Source organism: Balaenoptera borealis (genome assembly GCF_965194805.1).
Source record: "Balaenoptera borealis genome assembly, chromosome: 4".
In the NCBI taxonomy this organism is placed as follows: Eukaryota; Metazoa; Chordata; class Mammalia; order Artiodactyla; family Balaenopteridae; genus Balaenoptera; species Balaenoptera borealis.
This window is the reverse complement of record NC_138861.1, coordinates 32,457,023-32,480,884: the sequence shown is the minus strand read 5'-3', so window position 1 is coordinate 32,480,884 and position 23,862 is coordinate 32,457,023. Positions and strand designations below refer to the sequence as shown.

Genomic DNA, 23,862 nt, shown 5'->3' with positions numbered 1-23,862 from the left:
TTTCTCCAGCAAAATGTTTACCCAATGTGCTGGGATTTCTTGAAAAATGACACTTGGTAGAAAGACGTCACTGGGTTTAATCTTGCTACTATGCTAAATTTATACTTTCTACACCCCACAGTAGTGAAGTCTCCAATCAACATCAGTATATCCACAAGAACACCACATAATTATATCTAATTATTTTTGTTTACTTTTTACGCACAAGAAATACACAGATGCAACAATCAGAAAAGAATACCCATATCGAACACTAGAAAATTATCTAGAAAGTCTTCCTTTATTAACGAACTCCTATTTCCCTCATGGTAATATTATTGAGAGATTGAAGCTCATTGGTTCCACAAATTTATATACACATCTATGTACATACACACATAGGTGTTTTTTTCTCTTTCAAATTCTTTTCCCACTTAAGTTATTACAGACTATTGAGCAGAGTTCCTTGTGCTGTACGGTAGGTCTTGGTTGATTATCTATTACATACACACATTTTAAAAAATAGATCAAACTAAAAGTATTCTCTGATTTCATTTTTTCACCTAAGTGTCAGAGAGATCGTTCCATGTCAGTATAAATAGATCCACCTCATTTGTTTTAATGGCAGCACAGTTTGCCGTAGAAAGGGAATGTTCCATGTTTTATTTAACCACACACCAATCCCCCCTCCCAGGTGATGGACTTTCACTATGGTAGACTCTTCTAATTATAAACCTTGTGGCACTGAATATCACTGTAAAGAGATTTGGATCATATGTAAGAATATTTCTCTGGGACAGAATTAAAGGAGTAAAATTATGGGATCAACGCATACACCCGTTAACACGGTAGTGCACCCCGCCTAATGGGCTTTCAAAATAATTCACTTCGTTCACACTCCCAACAACAGCCATATGCGTTCACCGACATTTGAAGTTAACCATCTTTCGATGTATACTAATCTGATAGATGAAAGATGATATTTCATCTCAGTTTGAATTTCTCTCATAGTAGGGAGGTTGAATATTCTTTGAAATGTTTACTGGTCCTTCCAGCTTCTTTTGGATTTGTCTTCTACCATTGGATGTCACGTGTTCTACAGTAGTGTGTAAATTTTCATAAGAGCCAATCTGTTACCCGTTTTAAATCTGGCTTCTGGTTTTTGTTTCTCTAGTTCTAAATGCCATTCACTGTGGCAACAAAGAGAGAATAAAATGAAAGAAAATGAGGAGGTTATGAAGCATGATGAATTGCTCCACCCTCACCAAAGGCTAGTGACTTTCCAAACGTGATGTATTTTTAAATTTTCTTCTTTCTCTTCTGCTTCTTTCTTTAGTCTTAATAGCCACTTGTATTTGTCACAGAGCCGACCTGACACAAAATCTCCAGTTATACCTGTTCAGCTGCATCTTACAACCTAATTAATATCCATTCTATTGTATCCCACTAGAGGGTAATGTTGGGCTAAAGACCATTCTCTGTGACTAAATTTGAGGCCCACATTCAATATATTCCGGTTACAGTTTTACATCTCTGGTAAAAAATAAAAGGACATGTTGCCCCTTAATGCTCAATACAAATCGGGCAGAAAAGGAGGGCAGAGCTGTGAATTCAAGTGTAACTCAAAGGATATCAGGAAGAACTTGACAGATGCATCTGCTTCAGGTCACACAGAGCAGAGACGGTGCACTTTATTCTATTTTGAACACAGGAAGCCAAAGGATCAAAGGACAAAAAGATTACAAGGAGGAGAGATGATGTCCTCCATGACGCAAACATTACCTAATGTGCAATATTTCCACAGGATCTTCTTTCTGTTTAAAATGTAATTTCCTCTTGGGTTCATGGCCTTAAACTGGCAACATTTCCTTATAGGCCATGCCAGGGCCCGGCGGTCCCCAGAGGCACAGAGCCCTCAGCTGGCACCTCCCATCAGGTGCCTGGATCACAGATGACTTCTGGTGGCCTCCCCTGACAGTCATAAGTTCAAGAAAAGCATGTACAAAAATCACGTCCAAAAGCACGGGTCTAGGTCAGACCCCTTCATCCTCCGAAAGGTCCTCCTCCTCTCCAAAGGCGCTTCAGTCTACTGCACTTAGTATTTTCTCCGCAAAAGAGGCAACCTCAGTTGCTCTTTCAAAAGCTCCTTTAAAAACATGAGAGGTCTGAATGAAGAAACAAAGGTCACAATGATCCACATTCAATGAGACAACCATCTAAAAATTCAAGGGTGCTACTTTTAAAATAATAAAGCCTTAACTTTGACAGAGGGCTCAATGCTGAGTGGGCCTTCCACCAGGAAAGCTCCCAGACAGCAACACCAGCAGACAAAGCTGGGTAATGTTCTTTCTCAGTTTGGCAAAGGGGAAACAGGGTGGGAGGTGAGGGGGCCCGGGGGAGAGAAAGAACACAGGAGAGAAGGACATATGTGCTCACTGTGTGAAACAGCTAGGCCAAGATTCAAAATCGTTCGGTCTAGTCCCCTTGAAATGTCCACGTTCTATTTCTGATTGGCACCTCTGGCTGTGATGGGCAGGGATGGGGCAGCGCTGAGTCAGGACCAGCAGGTGAGACAGCCACGTGCTTACCCTCCCTCATATGTTTTCTACGGCTTTCCCTCCCCCATCTACAGATCGAGCCTTTGAAACGGGAAGGGATACCCTACACCAGTTTAAAGTCTTTAACCTGAGAACTTGGAGGAAAAAAGAAAGAGTCAACAAAGCAGAGGGCAGATCACTGGAGCCACCTCTTATGGGAAGAAGCATCCTTCCTGCGCACAAACTTCTGCCCTTTCCAACTGACTCCATTTTCTATCTTCTCTTCCTCCTCCCCTCTGACTGCAGCTGCCATGGAAACTCCTGTGGGAAGAAAACAAACCTGGAGAGTTTAGTGACCCCACTCCTCCTAAGACGAAGAAAGGAGGAAATTCAGTAAAACTGCTCCATGAAGCTAAGCTTGTGGGCAGACTTGACCCCAGATATCTGTCCTTCCCTTTGCCTGTATTTAAAAATATGTATTACATATTTAATATAATACAACCCGAAATGCCATGAATCAGCAAGCCACTTGGGTTCAGTCCTGTCCTCAGACATGAGCGCTTGGTGTCCTGTCTTGGGCCCCATCCTTTAGTGGGCCCTGCCTTGTCCACCCAGTTGGGTCATACAGCTCGCTACACACCACACCGGAAGGACCACGGAGACTGTGGTGTGGGGAGCTGCATCATCCTTACCATCTAGACCACACTCCAGACCCCGGACCCCATTATTCCCCACCGAGTCCTCTTCCCATCCTGCTGAGATGTGGGCACCCTAGGGCACAAAGGTGCCTGCAAGCTGCCTGTTGGGAAGACTGTTTACAGAGCTACGATGCAGGAGCTGGGGTGTCGCACCATAGACACAAGGCCCCTCCCAGGGAGATATGGAGGGGGTGATAAGAGAAGGGGGCAGGCCTAAGGTCACCATGTGTGCTCTTCCCCCACTCAAAAATGCTTTGGAGTGGGCCTGCTTGGGTTAACGATCTTTCTTCAAAAAAAGACCACAGTTACTCATTAGTATGAAATCAGTTTATATTGGATAAAGAAGATGTGGCACATATATACAATGGAATATTACTCAGCCATAAAAAGAAACGAAATTGCGTTATTTGTAGTGAGGTGGATGGACCTAGAGTCTGTCATACAGAGTGAAGTAAGTCAGAAAGAGAAAAACGAATACCGTATGCTAACACATATATATGGAATCTAAAAAAAAAATGTTTCTGAAGAGCCTAGGGGCAGGACAGGAATCAAGATGCAGACACAGAGAATGGACTTGAGGACACGGGGAGGGGGAAGGGTAAGCTGGGACGAAGTGAGAGAGTGGCATGGACATATATACACTACCAAATGTAAAATAGATAGTTAGTGTGAAGCAGCTGCATAGCACAGGGAGATCAGCTCAGTGCTTTGTGACCACCTAGAGGGGTGGGATAGGGAGGGTGGGAGGGAGACTCAAGAGGGAGGAGATATGGGGATATATGTATACGTGCAGCTGATTCACTTTGTTATACAGCAGCAACTAACACAATATTGTAAAGCAATTATACTCCAATAAAGATGTTAAAAAAAATCAGTTTATAAAGGATTCGTTAGACCATAACACGATGCATAAGTAGGGTCAGGGCAAGGATGGAGGGCAATCCAGCTGTAAGACTGGATCCTGCACTAATGCTGTTCACCATCCAATGTCTAATGATTCTAACCTCTGGGCTGACACCCTTCTGGGTATTATTCACCTTGTGGAAAGTGGTGACCGGATTTCAAGCCTAATGCCTAAGACGGGCATGGTTGACAGGTTTTATCCTGTAAGCCAGGTCCTGGCTTGTGTATTACATTTGTAAGGATTCTGAGACATTCTCTAGACTCACGAAAAAGAGTGCCATGATCAGTTCACCAGCTCCACCATCGGTGCAGGATGGAGAAATAGCAGCGCGTGTGCCAAGTATTTGCTACCACTAGTCAAAGAGGAAACATTTTAAAACTTGCTGAGGATGTGCTCTTTAGACTTAATCTTATTTTAGACTGGAAACAGCCTAAGGAGCCTAGAATAGTTGAAGACTGGACTCCCATCCAGAGCATTTGGGTTTTATTTTCTGGAAACCAGAGACACTTCCCTTCTACTAACCCAAAGTTGAGCAGATTTTGGTCATGCATTCATTGTCTTATCCTGAACCCCTCCTTATACTAGTAGAAGCCTGCCTCTCTGTCCTCATCGTGTGCCATTCACATGGCACTTCTTGCTGCCACAATCATGCCATTTTTCCTGTATGAGTGGCCTCAGGCTCTTGAGAAATACAGCAGATGACAAAGCGTTCTCCAAATTCCAGACTATCCTACTTCAGCCCAAATGGCTGGAATAAGATCAAAATGGCCAGGGTGCCAAGCTCTCAATGGTTTATGTAGTAACAGCGGCAAAAACTTCTTCTACCCACTTTCTTCTACCCACAGTCCAGCAAAATCCATAGGGATGGAATAATATTTTAATATTTAAAAGGATTGCAAAGATTAACCAGTTCAAACTCCCCAATTCCCTTTACTCAGTTTGATGTTATAAAAATGGATCTGGCCATCTTCAGTTTCAAGCTTGTCTGATTTCCAGACAAGAAACTCTGAGAGTTTTGGACCTTTTGTGATATGTCAAAACATGTGTTTGGCATAAATATTAATAGTCAAGTTTTCCCTTTGAGAATTGCTAGTATTTCACAGTGCTTTTCTCTACATCCCCCAGGCAGCATTCCCCCCGAGCTGCTTATGTCCTGAGTATTTTTCCTTAGTACACACTCGACAGATGGGAGGGGAGTATCCTCCTATTATCTTCTCTGTGACCACAGGCCACTTCACCCCCAAGAAACATCAGAGTTCATTTAAAAATGGAAATGTATTTTTTTAAATTTATTTTATTGAAGTATAGTTGATTTACAATGTTGTGTTAGCTTCTGGTGTACAGCAAAGTGATTCAGTTATACATATATATATACATATTCTTTTTCATATTCTTTTCCATTATGGTTTATTGCAGGCTATTGAATATAGTTCCCTGTGCTATACAGTAGGACTTTGTTGCATCAGCTAATCCCAAACTCCCAATCCATCCCTGCCCCACCCCCCAATCTAGAGATTATCATACTAAAGCTATGAAAATTTTTAAAACATAAAATTAATAAGTAGCAAAAAACTAATGGAAAAGTGGATGTTAAGTAGAACAAGAATGTGAAACCATTAAAAACCATAAACTTGAATATAATATTTTAAAACAATGCTAATACCCAGAAAGTTAAACATTTAAAAGTAAAATAAATATGCCCTTACTAACAAAATCAAAAAACAAAATACAAATAAAAATGAAATTTTATAAAGCAAGCAATTAATCCTTAAAGATGAGGGGGAAAATATCAATACCATAATCAAAAACACTAAAGTTTCTCAATGATCAAATTGTAAAATATTAATCGCAATATACACCTTTACCCTCTTACACTCATTAAAGCTGCTCAAAATAGAGACAAATTTTAAAAATGGAAGTTTAAACTTCTCTGCTGCTTCTCACTATTTACAGTAAGAAGAATCCCTTTTGTTTTTAACTGGCAGTAAAAATGGCTCAATTTGTACCAATGGCATTGAAATGTAAGCTTATGGCTGCAGAGTACAGTACAGACTAATTGGTTTCATATAGATTTTGATTTAGAATGTCTCATATATGCAAACCAAAAACTCAGAGAATGTATGTAAAGGAGATGCTTTACTTCTTTCAGATCATTTGGTATTCTTAAGGATTTCTAGTACAAATCAATTTTTATAATCCAGATAAACTAATTTATGTTTAAAGGTATGAGTCTATTTTAATTTTTCTAGTTAAATAATAACTTCTAATACCATAAAGATCAAGCATCTGCTCACCTTTATTAATCTCCTTAAAAAATATGTTGCTGAGGGGCTTCCCTGGTGGTGCAGTGGTTGAGAATCTGCCTGCTAATGCAGGGGACACGGGTTCGAGCCCTGGTCTGGGAGGATCCCACATGCCACGGAGCAACTGGACCCGTGAGCCACGACTACTGAGCCTGCGCGTCTGGAGCCTGTGCTCCGCAACAAGAGAGGCCGCGATAGTGAGAGGCCCGCGCACCGCGATGAAGAGTGGCCCCCGCTTGCCACAACTAGAGAAAGCCCTCGCACAGAAACGAAGACCCAATGCAGCCAAAAATTAAAAAAATATAAAAATAAATAAATAAATAAAAGATTACTATTAAAAAAATATATATGTTGCTGAGTACTTTGGCTTCTAGGTACAATAGACTACCTGTGTCAGACTGACTCTACTACAAGAACAACTAGAAAAGCTGCATAAAATACCAAAAACAAAAATAAAAACAAAACAAAACAAAGAACCTATTTGAAATAAGACATGAGGAAGCTATCGAGGCAGCTAAGACTTCAGGGACTAAGGTCCTGGAAAGAAGAAATATGCGTGGAGGTGATCCCTATATGCATGGAGCTGCTTAGCTTTTCTCCTTAGAATTTGTCAATTATTTATCAGTGCAGGGTCAAGAGGGTGAGAAACTGAGCAAAAACTGGTGGTAAAGAGGCAAAGTGCTGAGCAGAGCTTTTAGTAACCTCTCAGGCTGGAGAGGCAAAAATTGGAGTGCAGGAATGACAAGGCAGCAAGGCCTTGAGGAGCCCAAATCCTGGAGAGGGTATCAGCAAAGAGAAGTAAACTCAACCCTGGGTGCTCCTTTCCCTTCAAGGTTTCTTCTGATTCCCAAGCAGCAAGTGGGTAAGGTAATTCAGACAGAGAAAGATAAATATCATATGATATCACTTATATGTTGAATCTAAAAAAAAATGATAAAAATGAACTTATTTACAAAACAGAAATAGACTCACAGACATAGAAAACTAACCTATGGTTACCAAAGGCGAAAGGTAGAGGGGGGAGGGAAGGATAAATTAGGAGTTTGGGATGAACAGATACACGCTACTACATATAAAATGGTTAAACAAAGACCTACTATATAGTGCAGGGAACTATATTCAATATCTTGTAATAACCTATAATGGAAAGGAATCTGAAAAAGATTTTGTATATATATAACTGAGTCACTTTGCTGTACACCTGAAACATTGTAAATCAACTATACTTCAGTTAAAAAAGAAAAAAAGAAATGCTGAACAAGAGAGTTTAGCAAAGGATTTAAACAAAGAGGGCACATCTCAAAAGGGCAAAGAACCAGAAACATGGAGTAGAGCATGCTTCTGAGTAAACTAACCTCCACGTGAGCTATTTCATTATGAAATCAAGCAGGGCAAAGAAAGCTCCCCTGGAAAGCCATCAAAAGGTCATTCTAGAAACCACTGGAAAACAATGGAAAGGAAGATTTAGTCTCTTGTCTGTGAGATTTGGGCATCTTAAAATTAGTCACATATGTGTTTCTAAATAATCATTTTAACCACACAGATAAAATGTAAAAGAGAGTGCTTTTATGGAATTTTGAGCGCACAAATATTTTGAGCGTGCACATTATAAACAGTGCATGTACCCTGTCTTTTCCCTTCAGACACAGCACCTTCAGAGGAAAGAGATACTGAATTCCCCTGGGGAGGTTCCTCATTACCTGCCCCCTTAGCATTTTATGTTCCACACTTACACAACAAGGTGAGAATACTTAGAGGCAGTACTTTATTTTGCCCTTCTGCATCGTGCTGTGGATGAAATAAAATCCACCTTTTTCTTAGTGCCTTTCCCAGAGACTCGGGATCAGCAACTCGTCACAGCTCGTCACACAGGCCTGCAGTGGCTCTGTTCACAGGCAGCGCAAGGCTGAGGGGCTTCCTGGCCCGTGTCTGATTCCCGAGCCACCGCCATGCTGGAAACTGGCAAACTGTGTTTGAAGCAACGGCCTCAGACATCACAAAGAATGCTTCCAGCATGTGTGCAGCTAGCGATGATCATATATACTACGTAAAGCAAGTCAGAAAGAGAGACACAAATACCATATGATCTCACTTATATGTGGAATCTAAAATAGGACACAAATGAACCTATCTACGAAACAGAAACAAACTCACAGACATAGAGAACAGACTTGTGATTGCCAAGGCGGAGGGGGATGGGAGAGGGATGGAGTGGGAGTTTGGGATTAGCAGCTGCAAACTATTATACATAGGATGGATAAACAACAAGGTCCTACTGTATAGCACAGGGAACTATATTCAGTGTCCTGTGATAAACCATAATGGAAAAGAATATGAAAAAGAATGTGTATGTATATATGTATAACTGAATCACTTTGCTGTAGAGCAGTAATTGACACAACATTGTAATTCAACTTTATTTCAATAGAAAATAAACTAAAAAAAAAAAGAATGCTTCCAACATAACCTCAGTTGGTCTTTGCTCCTTTCCCCTGTGTCTGTGTCACATTCACACAAGGGCTGTACTCCCTGACCTTTGGTCAAGTCCTCTCTGCCAGGCAGGACGCACCACTCTGAAATTTCCAGTTGTTCAGGAGATTAGGAAGAGGAGGGATGTGGGAAGGAGCGGGTCCTAGAACTTGGCTTTGACCTCTGACCCGGCAACCTCGTCCTCATCAGAACAGTGACCGAACACCCCAAACCCGTGCACCAGGAGCGCATCAAGGCTCTTTCTCAGCTGGAATATTCCCATGTCACCCTCATGCCGTTCCTGGCCGCTCTCAACAAAGAGATCTGGGATCCAGCCCTGCTTCTCCTACATAATAACTGCATCCCAGGGTAGGTCACAGAGTCATAGCCTTGGGAGCTCAGAGCGAGAAGGGACCTTTCACATCTGTTAGTAAAACCTTTAGTACAGGGCTTTGGTTCCCAACGAGCTGCAAAGCGGTCATCCAGACTGTATTAATAAAAAATGTATGTGTAACAATCACTTATTATTTCCTTTCTAGGTACCACTCTGTAGTTACTGTGCTAAGATCTTTACCAGTGTTATTTACTGTGTGCTCACAATAGCACTATAATTAAGATTACTGTCCCCATTTCATAGACAGGAAAACAGTAGTGTAAAGAGATTAAATAAGGTGCCTGAGGTCACCTAGATGGCAAATGGCAGATTCAAAACCAGGTCCTTCTGACAATAAATCTGACTCTCTGAGTTAATCTTACACCAGATCACCTGAAATTTAATACCTGTAGTGACAGAGAACTCATTACACAAAACAGTATCCATCTCTAATCACATTGACAAAGTAGAACATTTTTTACACTTACCTAAAATCTGTTCACCTGTACTTTCCACTCCTCAGTGCTAAGTCTTTTCCTTAATTGTGTACAGAACTACTCTAACTGTTGGATGGATATGCCTTCGAGTATCTGAGGACAGGAATGTCCTCTTCTCTAAGTCACCTCTTCGTTCTCTGCTCCCTCCAATGGGCCTCAATCCCTATAAATCTCATTTTTCTAAATCTCGTTTATTCCCTTCCCCAACTCTTCCACCAGGTTCAACTGAAGGTGGAATGAAATCAAGTGAGTTTTAAAGCAAAAGTGTTGTAATGTTTATTCATGTCTTTGTAAGTCCCCTCGTAATGTATACAAACAGAGTAAAGGATATGTGTTTCATGCGATTTGGGGGTAACTTTTGATATGACTCATAGAAAAAATATGTTGAGTATATCTAGCCATTACACATCTTCAAAGCATAGTAAAGTATCCTGTCACAAATATATTGGAAAGTTATATATTAGGCATAAAATAGATAACCAACAAGGACCTACTGTATAGCACAGGGAACTATACTCAATACCTTGTAATAGCCTACAGTGCAAAAGAATCTATAAAAGAATCTATATATTCTTTATATATACTTTAGAATATATATTCTATATATTCTGGGGGCTTCCCTGGTGGCGCAGTGGTTGAGAGTCCGCCTGCCGATGCAGGGGACACGGGTTCGCGCCCTGGTCTGGGAGGATCCCACATGCCGCAGAGAGGCTGGGCCCGTGAGCCACAACTGCTGAGCCTGCGCGTCTGGAGCCTGTGCTCCGCAACAAGAGAGGCCGCGACAGTGACAGGCCCGCGCACCGCGATGAAGAGTGGCCCCCGCTTGCCACAGCTGGAGAAAGCCCTCGCACAGAAACGAAGACCCAACACAGCCAAAAAAAAAAAAAAAAAAAAAAAAGAATATATATTCTATATATTCTGAATCACTTTCCTGTACACCTGAAATTAACACAACATTGTAAATCAACTATATTTCAATGAAAATTTTTAAACAATAAATAACTATATTGAGAAGGCAGTTTGGGCATCATTTAGTGATTGAGAGCCTGGGGGTCAGATAGATCCCAAGCGTACCATGAAGTGGTTACGTGACCTAGGAGTTACTTAACTACTCCGAGCTTCTGAGTTTCCTCATCTGTGAAGTGCATAACAGTCGTACATACCTCAGAGGGCGGCAACGAGGACTAGATGTGTTAAATTCAGTAAAGTGCTTAGAACAGTGTCTAGCACTTGTCAAATGCTGTATACCTATTCATTAAGTACACGAACTGGATAATCTTTCATTGCATTATGAGGATTATATATATCCAGTGCTAAGCACAAGGAGTGATCTGTTAATAACTTAATGACTCATATCCATCATTAAAGTGAAGCATTTGAGGTTCAGAGAAGTTAAGTGATCTGTCCACGCTCAACCAGTTAGTAAGCATCTTAGAATTTGAACGTGGGTCTGTTGTTCTCTTAATCACTAGGCTATGCCACGTTAATCAGAATGGAAATGGAATATTTTCTCCTTAATGTGGATCTCGATAGGCTCCCTCTCTTTGGGCTGGGCTGGACCAAGAAAACCCTTTCCTATCCTCTCCCTACTGTCTCCCTGTTCCTAAGGGCAGTTTCTTTCCCCACTCACACATCAGTGCACACCAGTAGACACTTACAGACACTAACATGCACGGCCCTTCAGACAAAGCCAGACATGCAGACCTGGATCCCAACTGAGGCTGGTACTGCCACTAATTTGCTGTGATAAATATTAGACGAAATAATCATCCTACATATGACTTTTTCATATTTTGTCTAATGATTTTAGGGTAGACACCCAGAAGTAGAATTATTGGAGCAAAGGATATGGACATTTTCTTGGCTCAGTGCATACTGTCAAGTTGTTTTCCAAAAGAATCATGCAAATTTATAATGCCATCATTCATATCATGGTGATACTATAACTAACATATTTTTAATATTCATAATTTATATTTATAAAAGTAAATTTAAAATGTACATGTAAATGTTAAAATAATAATAATTTTGGTAGAGACGAGGTATTAATTTACTAGGTGAAAGAAGTACATTTTTTATTAGTGATAGTAAATATATCGCCCATTTTAAAGGTTGTATTTCTTCTTTTATAAATTGTCTCTTCTGTCATTTGCACATTTATCTATATAACTACAACACGATATTTCCTACTGGTAGTTAATGAGAAAATTACAGAAACTGTAGAACATTTTTCAAATGCACAGCATTGTTATCCTTATTTATTTTTAACACAAAGACGTTTTGTTCAGAGATTCCTGGTTGACCACAGTTTGTTGTTCTAAATTTTAAAAGAGGGAAATAGGAATTTAGTACAATAGGAACCTGCTGCCACCCCTTAGCTACATCATAAAAGGTCTGCTGTCCTTACTCACACTGACCTATTCTTTACCTCTTTACTTCTTTGTTCTGGAAGAGCAGACGTCTGACCCTTTGGGGACACCACCCTCTCCCCTACTGTTCTCTCCAACCCGAGGCAAACTTTCTCCTACTTCCCAGAGCCTCCCAGAAGGGGTGAGGTAGCTGGTCCTTGGAATCCAGAACCGTTTTCTGAATCTTGAACTCTCGTGACCTGTTCAAGGGTCCCCTGCTTCTTCTGGACCCTTAGTACTGGCATCGTGCCTAGCCCACCTCAGATGCTCAGCCGCGATTGAATAAACCATACTACCTCCTGGAGAAGACTCTTAACTGACCACACCTACCCAGCCAGATGTTAATATCCCAGAGCTCATGCTGTCATTCAGCTCACAGTCTCAGATCAATCAGCCTCTTTATCCTGTCACAAGCCCCCTCTCGCTACCTGTCCTTACCTGATTGGGACTACAACATTTCCTGTTTTCTAACAGATCCTTTTCTCGCATTCCCTTCCCTTCTAATAGCTTTCATTTCACCCTGTCCTCTAGCTGTCATACTCTGCCCTTTTAAAACATGTGCCTTGGACTTCCCTGGTGGTCCAATGGTTAAGACTCCGTGCTTCCACTGCAGGGGGCACAGGTTCGATCCCTGGTCAGGGAAGTTCTGCATGCCTCGAGGTGCGGCCAAAAAAAAAAAAAAAAAGAACATCATCAGTTATGGGACAAAAAAATAAAATAAAACATGTGCCTAAAGGAAACAAAACATCTTTTAGTTTACCCTGCTTCTCCTTCAAAAAGTCACTGTGACTTCTTTTTATAGTCCAAATCCAAAAATTCTACACCCACCCACTGCGTCCAGCTCCTCATCATGAAGGTAGTGTTGGAGGAAAGGGCAAAGAGTCTATGTCACTCCCAATTTCTCAAAAAAGAAAAGGCGGTTCCAGCTTAAAATCACAACCACTGCATTGTATCTCACAATTTCATGGGTCGGGAATTTGGGCAGGGCTCAGCTGGATGATTCTTCTGTCCTACTCCATTGATGGAGATCACTTGGTGTATTTAGCTGACAGGTGGGTTTATCTGAAGAGTCCAAGACGGCTGCATTCTCATGTCTGGTGCCTGGTGGGGAGGGTGAGAAGCGCCTGCCTGGGGCCTCTCCAGCATTAACAGCCTCAGAGAAGTTGAATTTCTTACATAATCACCCAGGACTCCAAATGTGCCAGTGAATAAGACGGGAGCTGAAAAGACTTTACGATCCAGCCTCAGAAACCACAGAGCACCAGTTATGTCTTATTCTATTGGTAAAGCATGCACAAGCCTGCCCAGATGCAAGGGGAAGGGACATGGACTATCTATCGCCTTTTGATGGGAGGAATTTGTAATTATGCTTTAAGACCACTACCAACGGAACCACTGCGAAGGACAGTGGGTAGGGTTGGTAGAGTTGGGTTGTGGGTTGGGGATTGACCAGTTGATAGCAGTTCACTAGAGTTAGTAAGGAGTAATGCCCCCTCTTATACATTTAGTCACATTATACCGAACATTCTCCATCTGCTTAGCCATCAGTCTCTCAACCTAATAACTCCACTGCAGTTGCACCCCCTAAGATGACCATTTATGTTAGAGCCAATTCCAATAATCTTTTCTTTGTTTTTATTCTCTTTTGACATTTTTTTCTAAACATTACACTAGTCGAGACCCAACACTTTGTTAATTATATTCTCAAATGCCATAGTTCTGTGACTGGGTTCACTATTTCTTTCCTAACTTTGCCTTTGACAAGGCCATTCTTCCTCGGCCGTAACTCTGGGGACCCCTATGACTTGGCCCTTGACCCCTTTCCCTAGTCCCATTATATTTACTCCCATGTAAAGTGTGGACCTTCCTTTATCACACTCATATTGCTGACTCTCAAATACCTCCCAGCTCTGATTTCTCACTCTCTTTGTATGTTGTATACAGTTTCCTGCCGTAGCTCTCAACTGTGAGAAATACCCTTCTCTTCAAATAATTCCACGACTTTTAAAAGCTGATCTTGTTTCCTTTCCCCTAAATTCACCTCCCCTTACCAACTGCCTCATGACAATCAGCTGGCACCATCACTGAGCCTACTACCCATGTTCTTAATCATCTCCAAAAAACCTTTGACTTCATACCCAGTCATTCATGAAGCTGTATTGTCTACCAGATGACATGTGACATTTACGTGAGGACACGTTACAATCTGTAAAACAGTACACAGGCATGAGGTGATAACATGCGTTCACGTTCAGATGACTTGACCAGGGTCACAGAGAAGGTAAGAGCTGCACCTCGAGCCAAGCGACCTGCCATTGCCCTTTCCACTGCAGTCCACTAAGCATGAAAGTAAAAGGAGCCAGTGATATCTCACTTTTATATAGTGCTTTAGCAATTTACTACCGATTTGCTTTCTAGTATGTCTATTATCTCATTTGACATCCTCCTACAAAAAGTGTTCAAATGAAACACTTTAAAAGTTCAGAGTCTTCTTGGTTTCTGCCTGGGATTTTTTCGAGGCTGCATTTGGTGGTTGGAAAGGAGTCGAGAGGATGAGAAGTTAAAAAGAGAGGAAAGGGACGCCAAGCAAAGAAGGTACCTGCAAGGCTCCTGGGGAGTCAGAGGAATAAGGGGAGTCTCACTCTTGCCTTGGAGAGCTCCGGCTGGGCGGGACTTTCTACCAGGATCACTGAGATGGCACTTGTTTCGGGACCCGCCCCCCCTCACCCCCCGCAAGCCCGCCCTAGGCGCGCACCTGAAGACGCCAGAGGCCTGGGGAGATGCGCGCCAGCTGACCGCGGGTGGGGCGCGGTTGTGCGCCCTTCCCTACGCGTCGAGGGCAGGGCTCAGACGGCCAGGTGCGCGGCCAGGACTTTTGGGGCGGAGGGCGGCTCCCCAGGGGCCGAGCCAGGATGGGGCGGTGGGAGGGACCTGGTTCCCCAGGGCGCACCCCTGCCAGTGCCAGGAGACCTGGAGCGGCTCAGCCCCCGATCGCCGGCGACGTCAAGTCACCCGCGGAGGGCAGAGGGCACCGCGTGGCCGGCCCAGGCGCGGGGGGAGGGCAGGCAGACGCCGCCGATTGGATTCCGCCCCCCCGCCCGCGGCAGCCCACTGCCCCCATCGCCCGGACGTCGGAGAGGGCGGGTTTGCTGCCCGGGCGGCGCAGGAGCGAGGAGCCAGGGAGAGCTTCCACCTTCGGGGCCGGGGCCCTGCTCCCCTTGCACCGGCGCCTGGCTCCGCGCTGAGTCAAGATGCTGGGACTCACAGCCTCAGACGCGCCCCCGACCATGGCGGTCACGATCTTCTCGGCTGGAGTGGCGGCCGGCGTGGCGGATGTGATCACCTTCCCGCTGGACACGGCCAAAGTCCGGCTACAGGTAGGGAGCGCGATGGGGAAGGGGAGGTGTCTGGGGCAGAGAAGGGACCCCTATTGGGTGCGCCCCTTTGATTCCGGCTTTGGTTTAACCATTCTTTCTCACTTTAGGTAGAGCAGGTGGCCACGTTAGAAAAGTTTGACCTGTCACAGGACGGATGCTTTAGGGTAGGAAACTGGAACTTCTCCGGGATTAACTAAAGAAGCAGGGGGGTCATGGAGGCTGGATTGACCAGGACTATTGCCAAACCCTGCCGTAGTTAGGGAGCACTCGGTGTTCTAAGAGCTACGAATATCAGCTTCTCCCGAGTTTCCAAGCCGGGCTCTTTCTCCTTGCTCCTCTGCTTAGACAGGCGCCTCTTCCCGTCCTACTGCCTTAGGGGTTCTGAAGAGTTCATGAGGGTGGGACAGTGGGGTGGGGGTGCAGGGGAATGTTCAAAGTAGGCATAGCAGCCAGATTCTCTCCCCTCCCCCTTTCTGTACATAGATAGATAGATAAGGAGGGATGTTGCTGAGAAGGGAAAAGGAATTGAAAATAGAACACGATGCAAAAAAAATCTTGGCTTAAGATTTCTCCATAGCCTGATGCCAATCTTTGTTTTTTCCTCACTAGGTAGGACTCCCCTACTCAATTTTTACTTCCCTCTGACCTGTACCTTTCTCATTTCCAGATCCAATGCAAATGCCAGACCTCCAGTGCTGTTAGGTATAAAAGTGTCCTGGGAACAATCACCACTCTGGCAAAAACAAGAGGGCCAATGAAACTCTACAGTGGGCTGCCAGCTGGCCTCCAGAGACAAATAAGCTTTTCCTCTCTTAGGATCAGCCTCTATGAAAGCATCCAGGAGTTCTTCACCACAGGGAAAGAAAGTAAGTAGGGAGCATTCCCGGGAGGGGAAGAAGCCAGAGAGAAATGTCCTGGGCCCAGCTCTGGCCAAAAAAAGGTTACACACAGGGTGGTGGTCTTCATAACACATTGGCAAGCAAACATCAAGGTGTGAACACACGGGGCAGAGAGGGAAGACATGTTGGTGAGGAGGAAGAGGTGAAGCCAGAAAGGCAGGAAAGGGCCAGATCACAAGAGACCTTGCAGGCCATGCTAAGGAGCTTGCATTTTATCTTTAAAGTGATGGGAAGTCATTGAAAAATGATAAGCAAGGGAGTAACACAAACAATTTATATTTTCAAAAGATCACTTTGGCAGCAGTATAAAAGATATATAGAAAAAGGGGAAGAAAGGGGTAAATTAGAAAGTAAGAAATAATAGGGGTATGATAAAGCAACAGTCAATCAGAAGAGAGGTCAATCAGAAAGATTTTGGAAGTGTAATTGACAACTTGGTGGAAAACTGGAAGTAAGGTGCAAAGGAAAGGAGGGAATGTAAGATGACTTCCAAGTTTCCAGCTAAAGATACCATTCATTGAAGGAGGGAATATAGAAACCGCCTTAAGGGGGAAGGTAAGAAATTCAGGTTAGGATGTGTCGACAGGTAATGGCCAGTCTGCACAAGAGCTTAGGAGAAACACCTGGGTTACATTTCACAGAGTCACGGGAGAAAGTATCAGTAGGGCCAAACAGAGCAGAGAGATCTAGTGTGGGAAGGAGTGATCAATGTACCTAACAATAGAAGCTCATGGGTTTCCTTGGCAAAACCATCATGAGCAGAGTAGTGGAGGTGGCAGCTAGATTGCAGAGGACTGAGAAGATGGGCCGTAAGCGAAGACAAAGAATATGGCCTTGCTCCCAAGGAGCTTGATGGGGAAATGAAAAAGGGTTAGGAGCATAGGATGAGTGCATTAAAATAAGATTATAAATGTGGGCCAAAAGTGAAGGGAATTGTAATCATATGATCTTGCCACTTAAAAGATGGTTATTAGTAAATGCTCAGCTCCTAGCCAAGCATAATGAAAAAGGAGTACAACCATACAGTAATGAAAAGAATTGCTATATTTTCCATATGCAAGACACTGGGTTAAGTGCTGTATTGATATTATTTTAACTCACACAATGACTCTTTGAGGTAGATACTATTACCTCTATACAGATTAGGAAACAGAATTAGAGACTGAGAAAGTCCTTGATGAATAAATGTGATTGATGCATACTTTATATTTAATTATAGGAATAGGCATGAGGCTCTAAGACTATTTGTAGTTTTATTAAATGATATCTGTCTTGAGTAACCTAATTTTTCAAAATGTCCAATTAAAAATCACTTTATCAGCTTCTTTCTTCTTATCTTTGTCCCTTTTGTAGTCTGTTGTAGTCTGACACCACTTGATGTCCCAAACTGGGGCAGTTTGTCCACTGGGCTTTTCCTAAGATCCCTAAGTCCAATAATTAACATTCTCATTGATGGAAGGAAGACTAAGCATCACTGGTGACTGGTCCCCCCATCCAGTTGGGAAATACTGAAAAATAGAACTAAATATAGGAAAGAACTAAGCAAGATATAGGAAGGAACTAAGCTACTGTTTAAATAGGCATTGTGTTCTTTTTCCTTGAAATTTTTAAAAAATTTCAGTCAACTTTGAAGTCTTCTAGCCCTACTATGCTTTAGTACATACTAGTACATGATCAACACATGCACAAGCATTAGGGAAGTACAAAAGATATAATGACACAATAGTATTAACCACTAAAAATTAAAAAGACATATAGATGCATTCTGGATCTTGATTTTTTTTCTTTCTTTCTTGACACATCTTTTTTTTCTCTGGATGACAACGGCTAGTTTAGGAAGCAGGGTCTCAGCGGGCCTAACGACTGGCGGCGTGGCCGTGTTCATTGGGCAACCCACAGAGGTAGTGAAGGTCAGACTTCAAGTGCCAAGCCATCTACATGGTCCCAAACCTCGCTACACTGGGACTTACAATGCTTACAGAATTATAGCAACAACAGAAAGCTTGACGGGGCTTTGGAAAGGTAACTCACTTCAAGATGGATTTAGTCATCATTAAAACATATATATCCAATTAGCACCTTATCATATAATGGAGCTATTCAATACTTTCTTTTCCTCCAGGTTGTACTCCGAATCTGACAAGAATTGTCATCATCAGCTGTACAGAGCTAGTAACGTATGACCTAATGAAGGAGGCCCTTGTGAAAAACAATTAACAGGTAACTTTCTTTTTTACATGGCAGGTCTGCACATTTATAATTTCATCTTGGAGTTTCTCCAGCCATAGTATACTGAATCCCTTAATTGTAATAATTTTCTCTCTAAAAAAAATAAGCACTTTTGAACAATAGATATACTATAACCAAAACCCTAAGTTTTAGAAGTTTTGTTGCAACGTTTTTTTTTTTTTTTGCAACAAAACTAAGATGCAACTGTATTCTTACATCGGCATTATTCTTATTTAATACTAATATATGGACTTCTGTTAGCATCTTATTCTTATAAAGCAGAATTCAGGAAGTGAGGCATCCTCCACTATATCCAGATGAGCTAGTGAAATAAGGAGCTTCTTGGTGGTTTCATCCAAAAAGTAGAACCATTGGATAGGTTCCTAAAAATTTTATTCTAACAGGTTCTGGAGACATTGAAATCCTCCTTGGACAATGACTTTAATTCAATAAAAAAGTACTAGATGCCTATATAGCAGGCATTATGCCATACCTTAAGGACACAGAGAAAGGTGGCAGGTTATTTTCCTAAAGCACTTACAATCCACTATGCCATGTACTATTTGCCAACTTTTTCTAATGTAAGTATAACCTTCCTTACTGTATTTTATTTATTTATTTATTTATTTATTTATTTTTAATGCTCTCTCTTTTTTAAAAATTAATTAATTAATTAATTTATTTATTTATTTTTGGCTGTGTTGGGTCTTCGTTGCTGTGCGTGGGCTTTCTCTAGTTGCAGCGATCGGGGGCTATTCTTCATTGCGATGTGCGGGCTTCTCACTGCGGTGGCTTCTCTTGTTGCGGAGCACGGGCTCTAGGCACGCAGGCTTCAGTAGTCGTGGCATGTGGGCTCAGTTGTTGTGGCTCGTGGGCTTAGTTGCTCCGTGGCATGTGGGATCTTCCTGGACCAGGGCTTGAACCTGTGTCCCCTGCCTTGGCAGGCGGATCTTAATCACTGCACCACCAGGGAAGTCCACTGTTTTTTATTTATTTATAAGAAATCCACATTGACCTCCTGCTATCAACAGGTTTACAAGGATCTGATAGATAACTAAAAGTCTGGGGTTGACCTGTCTCACTGACCCATTTCAGATGATGTGCCCTGTCACTTTGTGTCCGCTGTTATCACTGGATTTTGCACAACGGTTCTGTCCTCTCTAGTGGATGTGGTGAAAACCAGATTTGTTAACTGTCTACCAGGACAGTACACAAGTGTGTCCGACTGCGCAATGTTGATGCTAAGGAAGGACCATCGGCTTTTTTCAAAGGGTAGGATGTGGTCTTCTGTACCTGTAATGTTGTGTTCAGGGTATCTGTGTGCTGTGGAACGCTATCTCATCTAAACGACTGACAGCTGACCAGCCTTAGAATGTGCAGTATACTTCGTGTCTACTTTTCTTTGCCATAAATGTCTCCAATCCACCAATTCCACTGTGCCAGAAAATTTAAATCTGTGATAGTACAATTTTCTCAAGCTTGATCAGAGGCTCATTCAAAACCAGCAACCTCTCCCTTGGTCTCGATCTATTGGAAATGTAGACAGTATTTTGCCTTCTCTGGGCAGAAGAACTATAAAATGGAGGGAAAGCATAATAGAGGGCTATGAGAAAGTAAGATTTGATTTTTACTATTTTAATTTAGTGGACTCCGTTTTTTAGATTGTATTAAAGCAAAACTAGAGAAAAATCATTCTCATTGATCGAGAAAAGTGATATAGAAAATGATGTAGTTTAATGATTACACTCACCTAGAAACTAGTATTGTTTCTAGTGAATCATATTTTCCCATAAAGCTATCTTTTATATTATATTATATTGTATTATAAATTACCTTCTTAAGAAAATATAGTATGAACTAATTTATGGATATACTCAATAAGGATTATACTAGTGGTAAAATAACAAGATTCCACAACCTTTAAAAGTTGTAAAGCAATGCCTCAAACCTTATGAAATAAGCATAAATGCACCATACACGTTATACAAAAGGTTCTAATTCACCATAATCTGTATTTATGACATATTAATACAAATGGAATATATTGTAAAATTAATTTAACATAGATATATCAGTTATCAACCAGTAAATATTTAACAATTTTACTTTTTTCAAATTTAAAACCTTTTGGGGGGATACATGCTACAACAAGGATGAACCCTGAAAACATTATGCTAAATAAAATGAGCCAGCTACAGAAGGACAAATATTGTATGACTCTACTTATATGAGGTATCTATAGTAGTCAGAATCATAGAAACAGAAAGTGTAATGGTGGTTACCAAGGGCTGAGGGGAGGGGGGAGTGGGGAGTTATTTTTTAATAGGTACAGAGATTCAGTTTGGGATGACCAAAGCTTCTGGAGATGGAGGGTGGTGATGATTGCTCACAATGAGAACATATTTAATGCTACTGAATTATACTATTTAAACAAATATATAAACATATACATATATATGGCTAAAATGATAAATTGATGTATATTTTACCACAATAAAAACACACAACACACACATATCCAGGAGTCAGGAGAAATATGTTAAGAGACCCCACAAAATATCTGAGGGTGACTTTTATAGGCCAGATCTCTAAAATATCTATCCAAGGCAGATTTAACTATGACATCTTTTTCTCTGGGAACATTTCATTGCTGCAGATAGGCATTCAAAAATCAATTATTTGGGGGCTTCCCTGGTGGCTCAGTGGTTGAGAGTCTGCCTGCCAATGCAGGGGACACGGGTTCAAGCCCTGGTCTGAGAAGATCCCACATGCCGCGGAGCAACTAGGCCCGTGAGCCACAACTACTGAGCCTGCGCGTCTGGAGCCCATGCTCCGCAACAAGAGAGGCCGCGATAGTGAGAGGCCCGCCCACCGCCATGAAGAGTGGCCCCCGCATGCCGCAACTAGAGAAAGCCCTCACACAGAAACATAGACCCAACACAGCTATAAATAAATTAATTAATTTAAAAAAAATCAGTTATTTGGTCTGCACAGTTTGGCAGAATTCTTAAAAAATAACAAGAGCAACAGCAACAGCAAAATGCAATTAGATCCTTGACAATCCCTCTTAGGACAAGAATTGCCAAGATCTAGACAGCACTCATTTCTTGACCCTGGAAAATGGTCTAATTACTCATCACTTTGCTTTCTCCACTTACTTCCTCTTTTAAACTATTAGTTTTAACTATTAGTTTCCTACTTCCCATTCAGAAAGCAAAGCAAAACAAAAGTTCCTCTCCCTTCAAAAAAAGAAAAGATGATAAGGAGGAGACAAGCTTCGGTTTGGTTTGGTGGGATCATATTTGTATAGGTGTGATCATTTGGGTTTTGTTGTTTTGAAGGATAGCGCAGCTGGATGAAACTTTAGGCAGAGGAGGGAAAGATGAAGACTAGGTACTTTCAAGCATCTGCATTTGAGGAGAGTGGCACCATGAGAAGCATAAACTTGCCTGTGCTATAATAGCTTTAAGAATTTCGAGCAAACTAACAGAATGGTGACATGCATTCTTCTAGATTTGTACCTTCCTTCTTGTGACTGGGATCCTGGAACATCATCGTGTGTGTGCTTTGAACAGCTGAAGCGAGAATTGATGAAGTCGAGGCAGACCATGGACCGTGCTACCTAATCATCTTCAGGGAAAGGATGGAACAGACCAGTGGGAATCTTTGCTAACTGAATAATTTTAAAAAAGCAAACAAACCTATTCACTTTATTTCACACTAAAAAGATAAGAAACTCCGGACTATTTTTTTCAAAGGAAAACTAATACCTATTTCTTGTGACTTTTATTCTCAGTGTTTTAAGGAAGGGAAAGCAAAACATTCAGTATACACCCTGGCAAATGTAATGTCCAGATAAGTTACTACATTTGATTGACCATTTAATGGGAGAGGGAGTTGTTTATGATTGAGTATGAAGATCTTTAACAGGTTTTAATTATTAATTCAAACTGATGGAAAAGGAAAACTGAGTGAAATGCACTTTATAAATACTTAAAAATGAAGTTATCAAAGAAAATACTACTGTTTCCTTTTTATTTATTAACCCAGTTGTCAGTTAATACATTCAGTAAAGAATTGCTAATAGCTTTTAAAGTTTGCCTTTTTGGATCTATATCTAATGTAAGAGTTGAAGTTCGCCTAGATTACAACATTGCCCAAATAGCAAGGGGAGGTCTTTAGAATCAATAAACTCACTTTAAATAGTATTAGTAGAGATTTTTCATTTTTAGAGTCCATATTTTATGGCATCTATAACAACTTCTAAGATACAATATTCATTTGGGCATTGTTAGAATCGTAGTATCTATTCTAGAATCACAGAATTTTAGAGCTAGAAGGTACCTCTGATAAGACAGAGGAACAAACTGAGATGAAAATTAATCTTCACAGCATCTTTCTAGCAAAGCCAGATTCATCATTCACATCCGTAGTAACTTTTGTCATGTCTACAAACTGAGTGCAGAAGAGATAGGGAAAGAATAAACAAGGACTTAAAAGAAGTGTCAAGACAAGGCTCAGCCTTGTCTTAAGCCAAAAACAAGGAGTGGCCGCAAAAGGGCCAACAAGCCCACAGGCATCAAAATCAGCTCCACATTACATTTACTGTTGTGTTTCTCCCCCCGTTGACTTCTGAGGTTTCCCTCCTGCTTATTTCCCCCCAGTTGTTAACTGTAAAGTGTCTTGTAGCAGATGCCCTAATATCCAGCACGGCTCACTCGGCTCTGACCACTTTAGTGATGCTGGCCTGACTTCCTATCGTCATGTCAGCACCTGTACTTCTTAGGGTCTTCTTCTGGCCACCAGAGACATATCTGCCCACCTGTGCATGGCACACTAGAAGAACAGGGAAAATAACACACCCCTGAGAGCAGCCCTGGACCAATAACTGATGGGAGTTGGCAGTGAATATCTCAGGCCCCTCATCATCAGGTGGAATACCTCTGAGCGGTCAAAATCCAGTTACACACAGAGCTATTTTGCTTACCTCTAAAACCATTTATGGGATGACTTCAAGTCCCTCTCTCTGTTCCCCACTCTCTTACCCATATTTCCTGGGATCACTTCCTGAATGAATTACAAATCTTTGTCTCAAGGCCTGACTCTGGGAGAATCCAAACTAAGTCAAAGCACGACCTTAGAGTAGCATGTTTCTTTCAAGAAGAAGGAAGAAAACATAAAACTTCACT

At 41.8% G+C, this 23,862-nt stretch overlaps 1 protein-coding gene across 1 annotated transcript; it reads left to right on the top strand.

Annotated features, from left to right (window-relative positions):
- Positions 1-14,999: 14,999 nt before the first annotated feature.
- UCP1 (uncoupling protein 1) lies at positions 15,000-22,386 on the top strand. The gene is given in 10 exon segments (XM_082390893.1): positions 15,000-15,545; positions 16,213-16,411; positions 18,281-18,466; positions 18,567-18,656; positions 18,659-18,664; positions 19,769-19,909; positions 19,912-19,945; positions 22,187-22,205; positions 22,209-22,231; positions 22,233-22,386. Coding segments are annotated over 10 exon segments (891 nt in total). The 5' UTR covers positions 15,000-15,419; the 3' UTR covers positions 22,300-22,386.
- Positions 22,387-23,862: the final 1,476 nt, after the last annotated feature.